Here is a 14,649-nt window from a genome sequence, read left to right as displayed (position 1 = left end):
CCTCTCTGCACTGACGAGGAATTCACTTGAGTAACTTTTTGTCCCGGGGCAAAAGGGCACCGAGGGCGAAAAATGAGACCGAATTTATCTGTGGCCTTTGCCGCGCGCTGCAGCCAGAATGGAATGCAAAATTCATTGTGATTTTTCTATTATTCGGAGACTACTCCCGAGGATAAGACAGCGTGCCTCGGAATTCCACTCTATTCGGCCGTTGCATAAAGGCAGGAAGAGAGATGTGTGTGTGTCTCGGTTTATTCAAAACATTCGCCAACCATGCAGATGGGATGAATGCACGAACGAAAGAAAAATACCCCCGCCGCCTGATAGTTTGACCGAGAAGAGAGAAGACTCCTTTTACAAAGTTTCGCTCTTGTATTTATTTATTCAATACTTCGCAAGACGAGGAGTACGTACTCTCTTTCATTGTATGCTACGTCCGGCTATGACTTTTTATTATTATTTTTTGTTGCATGCAGTATCAGGCCGCTCGCACACAGCTAAGCGTGATGGATTTTCGCCGAACTGACTGCAGACACGCAAGAATTTATCTTTTTACTATTTCGTGAATCAACCCCAGTTGGTAAATATTGTGCTGAATGCCCACACAGACTGCGTGTATAAGAATGAATGGGCGAACAGCATAATGCGGCATTGTGGCAATTTATCTCCCTCCTCCTCTCGTGTATCTTTTCGCTTATATGGCGTTTGCCTCCGAGTCCGTCTCCATGCGAGAGAAGCGTTTTGCGGAGTGTTCTGTACGCCGAAAATCGGCGCTTGGATTTCTGCAAAACAAAGTGGGCTATAAATTTGTTTCAGCAGACTGTATGCTCAATTTTTCCGCCGTCGCCGAAAGTAACGACGTTTATGGTGATTGCACAGCGTGTTTAAAAGTATGACAAACTACGCACAGAACGCACGAGTAGCTGCTTCTTTTGTCAAGCAGATTTTCTTTATGTGTGTGCAGTACATTGCCCGCCAGTCTGTGAATGTGAAGTAATTTGCGACTGATTTGAACACACCACATTTGACTCCCATCCACTTTGAATAGGACGTGCGTATTTTGCTGTTACAAAAACGAGCTATTTCAATAATGTAAGCACCATTTCATGATTAAAAATTGATGGACGTTGCCACGTGTCACGCGCAGTGTCGAAAATGATGTCGATAGATCGCAAAGCATAGCGCATGACTTCGGTTGGAATTTCAGACGGATCTATTTGACTATTTTGGGACGGGTTTAATGCCAATTTAGTCGGGGTTTTACCCATTTTCGTGGATTCTTACCAATTAGTCCCAATTTCAAGATTTGCAATGATCTGGGTCGTATTTTGTTTTAAAAGAGACGTAGCTTGGTTCGTACTTATTTGTTGCCAAAACGTAAATCGGACGCACATAAAACAATGTAGATCTTCTTGAATTACTTACCCTATTTACAAATGATGGGTTTTCTTTGTGCATTATTATGTGGCAATTGAATGCGGGCGGTATGTAGTTCTCCACACGAAGAGCAGGTTCAAAATTGGAACCTTATCTGAAAAGTCTTTTACTTTTCTTTTTTAATAAAGAAAGCAAAATGTTGTTTTCTCTCGTGTCCTAGAATCAGCAAAGACGCCATACTCGTTGTTCAAACTTGCCAACTGATCGCGTAATGTGAGGCACTTTATTTCCTCTGCGGAAGGAACGACAGTGTGTTATTATCCAAATACCATGCAACTATTGGAAAAGTCTCCTTTGTTATATATTTGTTTGGTCTGTGCCTTTTTCTGCTCGACGTCTTTTTTCGTGGAGAGGCATAAAAGCCAATATCGCGAGCCGTATTTGTCATTTGCATTTATGAGCCCGTCAAAAGTAAGCAAATGGCCTGATATACTGCGCGCGGCCCTAAATATACATTTTATTATTCCCCGTGTGCCGGCGTCTCCCGTTCTGTAGGAAAAGCAGCTCATTCAGGTGAGTTTTCCCGCGGCTGTTTGTTTCCGTCCGACTCAATGACTGATTCAGACGTTGGAGCACGTATATTAAACGCTCACAATGTGGCAGTACGCGCGCGTTCATTATGTAAAATATCATCACGAGCGCTCCACCACAGTGAGGCGTGTGCAGCAATGAGCTGCCCGGCACATTAATAAGCCAATAAATCATCAGACTGGTACATTGCGAAATCCGAAATGATGATAATGGCGAAGTGATAAAATGCAGAGCGTGTACGGCGCCGAGCAATTATCTGCGGACGAAAAAAGCCATTATGCGAGTGACAATCACTTTGCCAAATGAACAGGTCCCATGTGCTTCTGCATACAAGTTAGTGGAAATTGCAGCGCTTTTAAATATTAAAAATCGCAGCCACGCGTATGTGAAATTGCTCGTTAATTTGTACTTTTCATTGTAAAATAGCACAGTGGATATTTTTCAGCCTTTTTTTAAACGCAGAAGGATTTAATTACAGGGATATTCGGTTGTGGTACTTATTATCATACTCGCTCATTTACAAAATGTTGTATCTCCGTGACCATCGATTTTACGCTTTTGCGAGAGAGTTCAAAATATAAATGATACTTTTAATGTAAATGCTTGATAAAAAGCTAATTTAATGAATTTGAACTATAAAATCATTTATCAACAAGTGTGACTAGCAATTAGCAACGAACCAATTAACCATACATCTCCAGTTATTTTTCTAACCGAATCCGCCGTAGCTCTAAAGCGTGTTCGTATTCATCGATCCAAATACATGCAGTAATAATTTGCAAATAGAGTTGATTTTCTGCATAATTACTCGAGGCTGTGCATGTCGGCGAGTACGCCGCGCGCTGCTGCCCTTGGTTTTACAAACTCATTATAGGCCGTCGAGCGACTGTACAAACGCGAGCTCCAATTTCCATACAGTTCAATTATATTGGCTGTATGCATGCACTTGTTGCAAGTCATTATTGCGCACTCTATCTCAACAGCCGAGTCCGAGTTCATTTCGCCAACTGACTGACAACTGGCTGGTGCTCCATCAACCGCGTTAATATACGCCCGACCCACTTATTTGGTATACGCTCACCAACGCGAAGTTTTATTTGTTTGGTGCTAAAATCAATCTAGCTCCTATTTTCGGCAGGACACAAAGGAGCAGGATTATAAAATGACCAGCTACCTTTAACGAGACATGTAAAATTAGTGATTCTGTGTCGCAGCGAGTGGGAGTTTTCGCCATGTCTGAGTGGCCGATTTCGAATGCATGATGGTGCTTTCAATTCCGAGTTCGCTGTTTATGTTTACATGGATTTTTTGCAGCTCTGATGTGGTCGTCCGTTTATTTGTCTCGTAATGCTTTCTCCTTTGAACCAGCCAGACTAATTAGAAAAAAGACACAAGCAAACAACGAGACTCAATTCAACTGATGGACTCTTTTGCTCGTTCAGTCTTCTCTCTTCTATTCGCTCGAAATGACGCCGAAAATCGAGCAGCGACGACTCTCCCGCTCTTCCGACTGACAAGAATTACTCTTTAATGCCTCTCTGCCTCGCTATGTATATTATACTGTCGTTGGAAATTAGTGTTCGTGGTTCGTTAGTTTTTAAAAATGCGTTCACAAAGTGACAACTAATTTAATGACCCATTTAAATGTTCACTCGTATTTTGACGTACCTCTCTCTTGATAATCAGATGTCAGATATAATCTCCGTTTGTTTTCCATGATGCAGTAATTAAATTATGCGGCAAAAATGATTCCTTTTATCAACTTTCAAAGTGAATTGAACAAATTACACTTTGTTCTTACTTAAAAAGTACAAATTTGTATGATATCGTATGTCTTCACACTGTTGCTGGCAACCATATATTTTTAGGTATTCGAACAACTCATTGTTTAAGTTTCAACATTTTCAGATGACAAATGATAGTAAATTCTCACATTTTAAAATGCCGTTTCTTCCTCGCAATCACATGACATGATTTTTGTTTTTATCTTAAAATTGGACAGACTCGAGTTCTCTAGACATGGTGGCGAGTGTATATTTATTTTTCACATCATGAAAACTTTCGCAGTCTCGTTTCCTCAAATATCGTGAGCAAATAAACAACAGCTTGACTGCAGATTTGTCTTTTATATCGGACCGGCTTACATACACATAGTTAAATTTTATTCTCGGAGGCCGACTACTCTACTGCTTGTTATATAAACCACACATAAAGTGGGCAAAATTGGATTTCTGGTCAGTGCTTTCCTTTCTGTGCGCAGCGTTTTGCGCTAGGCGCGGTCTCCCTCCCAGCAAAGCGTTCTTGGCTTGGACTTTTAACTGCAATAATCATAATGTATGCCATTTGATCAGCAGAAGGAGGAAAAAGAAAGGAGGAGGAAGAGGACACACGCACACGCTGCGTTTGAATATTATTGAGCAGAAAAAGTGCTGCAGCAAGTCGGGCGGCGAGTGAGGCGCCAAACTTTGGCGCGAGCTCGCTAGCTCTCTCGCCGGCTGTCGGTTCTGCAATGCAGTCGGATGACCTCGCTGGCAATTACAACGCAAATCCCGTGCCGAAGCGTGTCCCCACCAAGCGGCCGGCGTAACTCGTTCGCTAGCTGCAATCACACTCGAAATCATGCCACATTATGCCGCGGTCATAAACACACGCCCACCAAATTGCACGATCTACTTCTGGTTTGTGTGCGTGCCTTAAGTAACTGTGGGCCACGAAGAAACCCGGACCTCTGGCCTCTCTCGCACACCCGGCTGGAATCCAATTTCGTCCTCAGTGAAGGTTTTGCCAATCTTTCGGGCTTTGCTGCTGCTTAATGCTTGCTTTCTGCTCCAGCAGCAACGCCTGTGCCCACGATTATCAATCTGACCGACTACGAGCCTCATCCTTATCTTTCTTATTATTGGGTAGCTAGTTCTTCCACCAACGTTGATCCCTATGGTGTAATGCAGTAAATTCTGTTACGCTCGACTCACTCTGTTATTTCTTCTTTGATGGTTTCTCAACAAGTTAGGACGACAGAGGCTCTGCGGTAACGACTGATATTGCGGTGCAAAATCGCAATTTTCTGCATCATACGCGTGGTAGCACTCGTATTTCGCTGTACTACGCCGGCTTGGTTCTTAATGCTAGTACTTAATTACCTTTTGCCATAATTTAATTAACATCTGGTGGGCTCTTGCAGAGGAAAATTCTTTCTGACATTTAATTATTAATGTTATGACAGTAGAAAATGTCTCAAATTAATGGCGTTTCTGTAGGAAAATATTAAAAGTAAAAATTGTAATTAAAATGGTTTTTAAAACTTGAGAAAAATTGAGAATGAAAGGAAAAATTGTGAAAGGAAGGGAAAATTGCAACAAGTATTATAGGTAATGTGGGACAAAATCAAGCAAATTTTACCGAAGAGGCGTTGAGTCAGCTATGCAGCACACATTTTAATTTCGGGTGTAACATCGGCCAATTTCAAAATCCTCATCAGTAGTACTGGAAAATATAGTAATATTTGAATACCAAATTTTGTATGTAAAAAAGTCTTTTGCATTTTTCTTTTGCCTTCATTCGTTAAACAAGGCAAACATTTATTTTCTTTTTAATTTAGCTGGGCCCATTTCGGTTTTGCTCTCCAGAGAAGTGGTGAAATTGTCACTGTTCCGCTTGACAAGATCTTTTTTGTGTGATGAATATGTGATTTTTTTAATTTTTAATTTCAACATGATTTATGTATAATTTGGATTAAAAGTAGTTAATACCACAGAGGTTTGACAATGGGGATATAGTCCAGTAGGTGTGAACAGAAAAAAATGGGAGATCCATATCCTGGAGATAAATCACGTCGCAGAATTCGCCACTATTTTCGCTCTTTTAGCAGAGGCGTCAAGAAATAATTTGTGGCATTTTGCTCTGGAGGTGAAAAGGGGCGGGCGTGAGCTTTCGTTGCTCTATATCGGCGCGAGGCGCGTATTGAGTGAGAGTGCGGCGGTGGCGGCGAGAACGAGAGGACCAGGAGTGAAATATGGACGCAGGAAATTAAACGCGGATCACGTGACCCGCTGCAGGAATGCACCCTCGCATTCTCCTTTTTGCACGTGCATAGTGGCCGCCGACTCCTGAGTTATTCCTGGGCCACATTCCTGATCATTGTTCCGCGAGTCGGAGATGGTTTCGCCACCGACCTTTTGTCGCACCCCCGCAAGATTTCCAGCCTAATTTTTTCCCCAGGAATGCGGTGCTCTCGTCCACCTTTATTAAAAAAGCTAAAGGAAAACATAAACGTCTGGGGACATTGTGATTAATATCTTTAATTGTTTCGGCAGAAAGAAAAGAAAGTGTTGTATTTTTGCTGAACACCGCTCCGTGGGGGATATTGTTTGATTCGCTGTTAGAGAACAGCACCGTGCTGTGTATAGTTCTCCTTGGAGTGGATGGAGCGAAACTAAATCAATCGAAAGTTAATCGGAGTGTGCAAGAAAAAAAGCCAATTCCTTCAGCCCACTTTCGCGCCACCCGCAATCACCTGGAAAACCTCTGCTGCTAGCGCGATACCGCGCACTGTAGTTGAGCGTCCCAGAAAGTTGGCTCACGGAGAATTATGTTTCAAAATTGTGGCATCAAGCGAGTTATTTCGGTTTAGGAACATTGCGTGGGCCGACAGCGAGAGGCCTGGCCGGTGATAATCAAGCAGAATGCCGCACCGAAAATAAATACTGTATTAATGCACGACTCTCCGCATGCCCCTGCCGTGCTTGTCGTTAGGCAATTTGGCGAGCACCTGCGGCACACGCGTTGCATAGCTGCAGGCGCATTTCTCGCACTGATATCATATAAATGACCGCTGGTACTTGTAAGCTGGACTGAAACTGGGCTCACTGTGGTCAAACCACTGCGGATGGAACATTAATTAATTAACTGACATAAACATGCAAATGGAATCATATCACACTGGTAAATAAAGTCGATCAACACTGCGCAACTGAAAGATCGCTAAACAAATTACATAGAGTTTACTGCAAGGAAAGAATTTGATGAATAATGGTGGTTTGATTTTAATTTCTCCAAGATATATCTTACTATGGTTATTATTATTGCTTAAAAAAATACTGGACAGGCCACTGAAGACCTCATCAGCATGCAATATAGCCAAATTTCGCCACAATATTTAGTTTAAGAAAACTTTGAATCACTGGTTGGCTGCACTCATTACTGAGCTTATTGACGGAATATTATGTGAAACCCCGCAGCCATTCATCCTCCCAATGACAAGATTCCCTCTTTCAATAATACAATTAATTGCTTTCACATATTTTAAAAAGTGAAATTCTGCTCCTTATTTTCTTCAAACTTCTTCAATAATTAATTTCCGTACACATACTTCATAATTTGAGAGCTGCAGCCCAATCAGAGTGCAGGGAAACTCAATTTTCCTATATCTTAATAATTTTCTTAAACTTAATAGCACTTAAAACCGAGTAAAAGAGAGAACTGCGAGGGAGAAATCAGTTGACTCTAGGATTACAGAGTATTTTTCTTGCAAAATAGTAAAAAAATCGAACATTACTTTTGACCAAAAATTATTTTTGTAATGCTGGAAAATGAATTTCTCTTATATGAAATTACTCCTTAAAAATCAATGGTCTGAGAAAGGGTTGCGTAGCATAAATTTGTGAAATTCTTATTTAGTTTCTCTTTATTATATTTTATTTAAATGAGTATGCTGGCTATAGTGTGTTACGCACTTTTATGCTTTAAAATTTTATAAAAGTTCAACTCTACAAAGATTTAATCATATTGAAGATATTATATAACATGACTAGCTTGAATTCAATGTGTCATCATCTTTCAGCAGGCAATGAACGAAAGCTTTTACCGTTTATTAATACAAGCATGTGATATTTCTGACGTTTTTGGAACAACAAACCACGCAGTCTTGAGTCCTCATAAAATTAGACACCGCTTATATAAGAAAAAGTAATATGCAAAACGAGCTAGAACGTGTTGTGCGTGTGCCGCGGGCGTGATCCACACTATTTTGAGTTTCATTCATCGGACGGGATGAACGGGACGATGAGACCCTTGGTGTGGCCGGCGCCGAGTCAACAAACACCTCGCCTAATGGGCCGCAGCGCACACTCGATTTTAAAGTAATAAACCCGTCGGCGCGGTTGTCAGCGCCAAACCCATTTTTATCCCGCTCAATGGGCCACCTGCGAACCCACCTAGTCGGCAGTCGAGCGCGAATGAAAACAATGAGTGAAGGCCAATTCTTAATTTAGACTTTGACGATGCGCCGGGCACGCGAATGGAAAGATTGATCTCATCAGCATTCCGATCGACTTTGTGATAAACCCAGTGGTGCAACCGCAAGTACTATTTTGAGGGGGATGCTCTCTCTCTTGCTCTACACCACAATTTCGCAATTCAGAAACAAGCAAACGATTACAAAATAACAAACTGTTACTATTGACAAATCAAAACATGAAATAAATTTTACGCTCCGAAAAATTCAAGAAAAATTCAGCAGATAGAATTGCCGGAAAATATTTTAGTTCTTTTTCCACTACGCTTTTCATTTGAGTAACCCAAAGGCTCAAGCTTGAGTAAGCTTTCAATTAATTTCCCTGTAAGTGCACTTGCTACACTGCGAAGAAGCCCACTCTAAAATTTCGAGCTCAAGTTTTGCAAACAAATTGGCTTAATCTACGCCATTCATTTCGCTAGATGGGACGGTGGCGGCAACGGCGGCGGCAATATCAGCCGCTCTTATATTTCGCGACGCCGCGCTGATACAATATTTTGCTGAAACGAAAAGACGCAGTAGACGTAATTGGATCAAGCTCTCGAGTGTCTGTATAATATTGAAAAGTGAAACCCTGCAAGAATAGCAGCCGCAAAGTTCGGAAACGCCGTCATCTGCTCACAGGCTGGCTCGCTCGCACCCCTTTGCATAACTTGCTAAACCGGTAAAAAGTGGGCGGAAGTAACAGAAAGGAACACTGTCCCGGCCAGACTCGCGTTTTGAGAAATTGCCGAGCGTTATTTGGGGCAAAAAATCAGATCATTTGCTCGTACAGATAAAACAACATGTTTCTGCTGTGAATCTATCAGTCGCGGCACGTGCCGGCTTCGCCTCAACACAATTCATTATCGATTCCTGCCTATCTCGTCGGATTGCGGTAGCGCGTATGTGAGCATTTTTTGCGAAAAACAAGCCGAGAGCGAGAGAGAGAAAGGTCGCGCGCGCCACGAACCGGTAGAGCCAGCCAGCGAGAGAGAGAGAGAAAGAGGAGCCGATAGTTTTGCGAGCGGTCGTGAGCGCTCGCGCTTACTCGGGCAGGGTCGGGGGTGCCAACCTCGGCGAGCGTCTCGTCTGGCGCTTCCGAAAGCGCTCGCTCAGTTAGTTCAGTTCGCCTTGGACCAGCGCTTAGTCAGGACGAGTCTGTGAGTGCGCCGCCAACAATCGAACCACACGTGAGCTCCCAGATTATGCTGTAGTCGAGATGATGCCCATGCACATGGTGAGTCTGCCCTCCGACCGAACCCCGTCCTCAAACGCGGCCCACCCCAAGGGTGAAAACCACCCCGGCATCGGGGGTGGTCGCTAGAGGCGTGAGACGCACTTTTCCATTGTTGGGTGTTATGTTGGTCGACTGCTTCCCTCGCTTTTGGGCTGTCTTGGGTGCACGCTGGTTTTGTTGGAATGCTGCGGAGGGTTTGTTTTGATGCCAGCCCAAGGGACAAACATTCCAAACGCGTTATTGTGATTTTGGTAGGCACTGTCACCCCCGGTTGCTGCATTTTTTGTTCGGTGTCTTTTGTGTCAAACTTTGCCTGAATGAAAATTAGCCCGAGGTGCTGTCCACTTTTTACTTTGACAGCTGCTACGCGAGCTGGTATTTTAAACAAAACATGATTTTTTGTGGATCTGCAATGCTCTGAGAGCAGTTTAATATTTTTTTTAGTGGCGATCATAAACTTTAAAAGCTCACTTCTCGACTGAGCAGCAGATTTTCCACTTCGAAAACTCCTCTGCTTGAGGCTAACAGCTATAAATCAAAATAATAATAATTGCATCATTGTACAGGAAAAAGAAACAGAGGATTTAAAGTAGTACTCTTTGGAGCCGGCCGTAAATTGCGCTTTACGATCGAATGGTGAAGTTTCGAGGCAGTCTATCACTGCGTCCAGTTTTTCTATTGAAACAGAGAGCACTATAAACCACCAGTCCTTTCCTCCTGAATATAAACAATGTTCCTCCGCTTTATTTTTATTTAGCAGCTAACTTCATTAGCCCGATTTCGGCTGGCATTGTTGTTGTGTCGCGGTGCGATTGTTGGCACTTGGCCGTGCAACAACGGGGGAAGCAATGGGCTGAGGGGCGCGTGCTTGGGGAGGCATTCGGCGCGACGGCGGAGCCAGAACAACCCTCCTCGGTCGTACATATGTGAGTGATTGTTGTCAGGCCGGCTCTCGAAAACGCAGCCAGCACGCACGCCAGCCAGCAGACGGCCGAACTGCAGCTTTTGCGTTTTATTTTGATTTCGCAGCTGCACTCGCTGCGTGTGCATTTATGTGCCCGCTCGACAATCGTGTTGCTGCCAGCAGGGGTTGAAACCGACTCGCACATAATTAGCTCAAATGAAACGCTCTCCAGGGAACGGGAAATTATTATTATTACTGTCGGAACTGGGGTACTACGTTTTGTGGTGGAAATAACGGAGAGCGAACAAGTTCCATCTCGTGTTTTACTCTGTTACGAGAGTTTTACAAAAGTTCCAGATTTTTCGGTGAATTCCAAGAAGTACGCCAAGAAACAACCCTGTTGTTTGACATTTAAGCTGACTGTTTCTCTCTTTCAGCACTGAATTTACAAGTTGTCCAGATTTAAGCGGGTCCGCTGGGAGGGAAATTCAATTCCGAGCACGACAAGTGGCGAAGGAGTCGACTCGCCTTATTTTCCCAGTCGTTTGTGTTTAAGTACACTTATCGATCGGGCCGGTCAGTCGGTGGTGGCGAATAAGTGTGCACCGAGCGAGCGGCGAGCGTAACGTAGAACGGCATTTCAACGTGTTATACGTGGGTGAATAATGACAGGCAAGCGCGCGGATACCGACTTGCACGGCCGGCCACTCGCTCCGTGGAAAAGCGCGTAAGTGCGATGCAAATGGGGGCCTCTTAGCCGCACCAAGTCAGTCGGAGCAACCCAGTTTTGTTTCCTCCCTCGCGATCATCCTCATTTACAGCATCGCCATGGAAACCGGCACACTTGTTTTCCAATATTCATCACTCGCCCCGTCGTTCGCACCGCGCGCTCGTGTATGTGTATGTGCGTGCAAATCCGCCCAGAGGTTTAATCTTTGTGCGAGTCTGTTGCACACATCATCTAGTCGGTCCTTTCGGGCAACGCAAATCCCTAATCGCGCTCGTCTCAGGAGATGTGCCGTTTCCGAAAAGACGCCAAAAATCGACGTCGCTGTTTATGTGCGACTCGCTTATATAGGGTTGCCACTGGCGCTGGCAGCGATAAAGAGGCGTCAATCGAGTTCTGTAAGACGGAATGACTATTTACTGCTCCATAAGCGTCCGTAACTGTTTACATTTTCCATAGAAGGGTAAACAAATCGAGTTGGCTGAAACGCGTCTCCGAAATAAATTATGTCTACCATATTAAAGGTCAAAGTTGTATTGTTCTATTTGAGGGCTTATGCATGGCTAATGTCACTAGACAATAATACAATTACGCTAATTAATTGGTATTCTGATGATATTAATTCGTAAACACACGCTACCCAATTCAAATTTTAATTCAATAGCACCACCCTCAGTTAAGCTATGAGCAACAAAATAGCTTGGTTAGACCTTTGTCATTTTTAAATCAGTAATTCTGATTGGTTTTACTCCCACGCATCACAGAAACAAATAAATTTTAATCAGTTTTGAGTTTTAAATTGCACCCCCATCACTAATACGGTATCTCTTGGGTCGTCGCGGTTGCTATGGCAAAAAAATTAATGTCACCCCTCCCTAGTCGCACGCGTTTGTCATCATCCGACCTGGCAACCCTAGATTGCGTCCGTCCCGTCTCTTGAATGATTTTTTTCCTAGCTGGCGGATCAATTCTTTCCTCGAGCCGCTCTCCCGAGTCTCCGGTCGGCGATGACTTCGCCTCGCCAGCCTAACTGGCGCAAGGGACGACCACCGAGGAGAGCGCCAATTTTTTCTTGTCCCCGGCATGATTGATGAACACAAATAAGTAGCGTCTTTGGTTCGTTCCTCCGCCGAAATAACTACTTCAAGTAGAACCCCGTTCATTTTTCGCGTTCCACGTACAAAAACCGCTTTGTTCTGACGCTGCTGCGGCGAAAATCACGCGGGGGCCGTCGCGGGATCGAGAGAGCGTGTCTGTGTGTGTATTTCGCTTATCCCGAGCAAAATGAATTCTGCCCAAGCAGCCTCCCATCCATCCATCTATCAGTCACTTTCTGACTCGTCTGCCGCTCCGCCAGCCAAACTCTCTCGCTCTCGCTCTCTCGCCGCCCTGCGAGTATCAGTTTGTATTTATATGAATTTTCACGCCCACGCCATGTGCGCACCACTCGCACACACCCAAAGGCACCGACGGCTGCTTTTGGGCGAACGCAGCCAGCCGCCTCCACGAACTTTCGTGCGCCAATAAAACCGGGGTGTATGTGTGTGTGCATGCTGCGACTACATTAATTTTGAAACTTGCTAATTCGCCCTATTTAATTATGCACCGAGCGACGACGACGCAGTGCAAGACCTCCGCGCGCGTCTCGGCCAGAAATGCGCCAATTATTTATTAATTAAGAAATACAGAGCGGTGCCGGCGTCGACGCCTGGTGATCAAAACAGTTGTCAATTATTCAAAGGCTGCGTGCCGCGATATATATAGTCATACGCTGTTTGTACGCACGGGCGTTGCGTTCCCTCTGATATAATGAAGGTGTTTCCAAACTTAAATTGAAAATTATGCACCACCCGACATCGCTTTTATGACAGGAGGAATCGCTTAACTTTTCATTTTGTTGTGTTTGTGACGCAACTTGTTATATCCAACGCAAATTGATGCGGTCGTTCTCAGCAATTGGTGATTTTGGGGCACTCGGGAAGTGTGTGTTGATGGATAGTTTAGTGCATGCTGAGAACAAGGTCGTGCTTCACAATCAGCCATCCAGCTCGTTATTTTTTTCTGATTTGCACGTAGTTGAGAAATTTCTCTTGAGGGCGGAAGACGCTTTGAAGTCTTGAAACGTTGAAACCCCAATCAATAATCCCATTAAATAAAGATTAAAACTGGCCACCGCACGGACTCTTTTTGCGGTCAATTATTTCACGGTGTCTGTTGTATGTAAATCTTCTGATCAGCTCTTGTCTGTGAACCGCCAGGAAGCACGGGACATTCAAGTTTGCACTCATTTCGCAGGAGTGCGTTAAAATGTCGCCTGACAACTTTCAATTGCATTCAATGAACCTGCGCACACGTTCGCCCCCACCACTACAAGCCGGCCGTTAGCCTCAAATAAAAAATATGATTCACTTATAAGCAGCGTAAAAATAACACCACATGCACGGCGCTTGCGAGCTGAAATACTCGCATGCAAGAAACGTAAAACGAGCGCGCGCGGCTGTAGAAAAATCGCGCTCTTGCGAACTGAAACAACAATAGAGAGAGGCGTATTAATTATGCAGTCGGCATTGCAAATCAGCAATTAGCGGTGGATCTACTATCTGTGTTGGGAGCGAGAATTCTCCCAGGAAGGCGATCAGACAGCGCACGTTTGTACACATAATAATTTAAACACTCGGAGTCAGCTGGGATAGAGAGCCTATCTGACATCCAATCTCGGGCTGGGTTGGATCGTCGGCGGCGACGTTAGAGGAGTAGGAGGAGGATGGATCACGGTATGCGCTGCTTCTGATTGTTTAACCCCGTTTTCACGGTTCACCTTCCTCGCATCAGTTATATGATTAGAATTAACTCGTGCGCGAATCACGACAATCTCTCTCGCTCGCTCGTCGAAGACAAACTCACCGTTGGTTGCTAGGCCGCCAGCGCTTTTTACCAAGCAGTCCGACGTGTTAGACTTTGTATTTATTATGAGGATTAGCCAGCCGAGTCCTCCCACGCGGAACTTGCTGCTCTTTATACTGCGCGAAACGCGACGGGCGTGTCTCTCTCGCTCTTTCTCTCTCTTCTCCTGATTCCAGAGCTCGCGGCGTTTAAATTCTGCTTGTTTCCCAGACATTTCATCGAGCGCCGATTATCAAATCCCTTTTGAAGCCGGCTGGCTTTAAACGCAAAGGGCGCCATGCACGATAATGACTATCTGCGGATTCATAACTGTTCGGAGGCGGCGGGCGATATTCTTCGCCTCATAGGTTTTGGCAACACTGTTCCGCTCGCTCGGAATAAATTCATTAATGCGAAGTCGATATCCGTGCACGATGCAGAATCAATTACACCGAGTACTGTACCAGTCTCGGGCTGGGCGTCGCCACCGGCGCAAAATTAATTAATTAACAAATTTCTCCGAAATAATAATTTCCTTCAGTTCCTCATGAATTGCTCTCGAAGAGGAGCAGTAATGATCAGCGCTGCGCTGATTGCGTTTCGCCTTTATTGCGCTCTCTTATCTCCGCGGCGAATTTTCAATATGATTGACTTTG

The 14,649-nt window shown here is 44.3% G+C and overlaps 1 protein-coding gene across 2 annotated transcripts in view; it reads left to right on the top strand.

Moving 5' to 3' along the window:
* msi (musashi) overlaps nt 1-14,649 on the top strand; it is a 71,475-nt gene that overhangs the window by 24,693 nt on the left and 32,133 nt on the right. Inside the window, exon 1 of one of the 2 annotated variants that reach the window (XM_065475552.1) lies at nt 9,347-9,479. The exons of the other annotated variant lie outside the window; for it this stretch is intronic. Coding sequence (XP_065331624.1) covers nt 9,462-9,479 — 18 coding nt within the window. The 5' untranslated portion in view covers nt 9,347-9,461. Of the gene's footprint in view, nt 1-9,346; nt 9,480-14,649 lie in introns of those variants that run through there. 2 annotated transcript variants of the gene reach the window in all.

This window comes from Cloeon dipterum, chromosome 1 (genome assembly GCF_949628265.1).
Source record: "Cloeon dipterum chromosome 1, ieCloDipt1.1, whole genome shotgun sequence".
NCBI classification, from domain to species: domain Eukaryota; kingdom Metazoa; phylum Arthropoda; class Insecta; order Ephemeroptera; family Baetidae; genus Cloeon; species Cloeon dipterum.
Note: the sequence above shows the minus strand (reverse complement) of the source record. Positions and strands in the feature narration are given on the sequence as shown.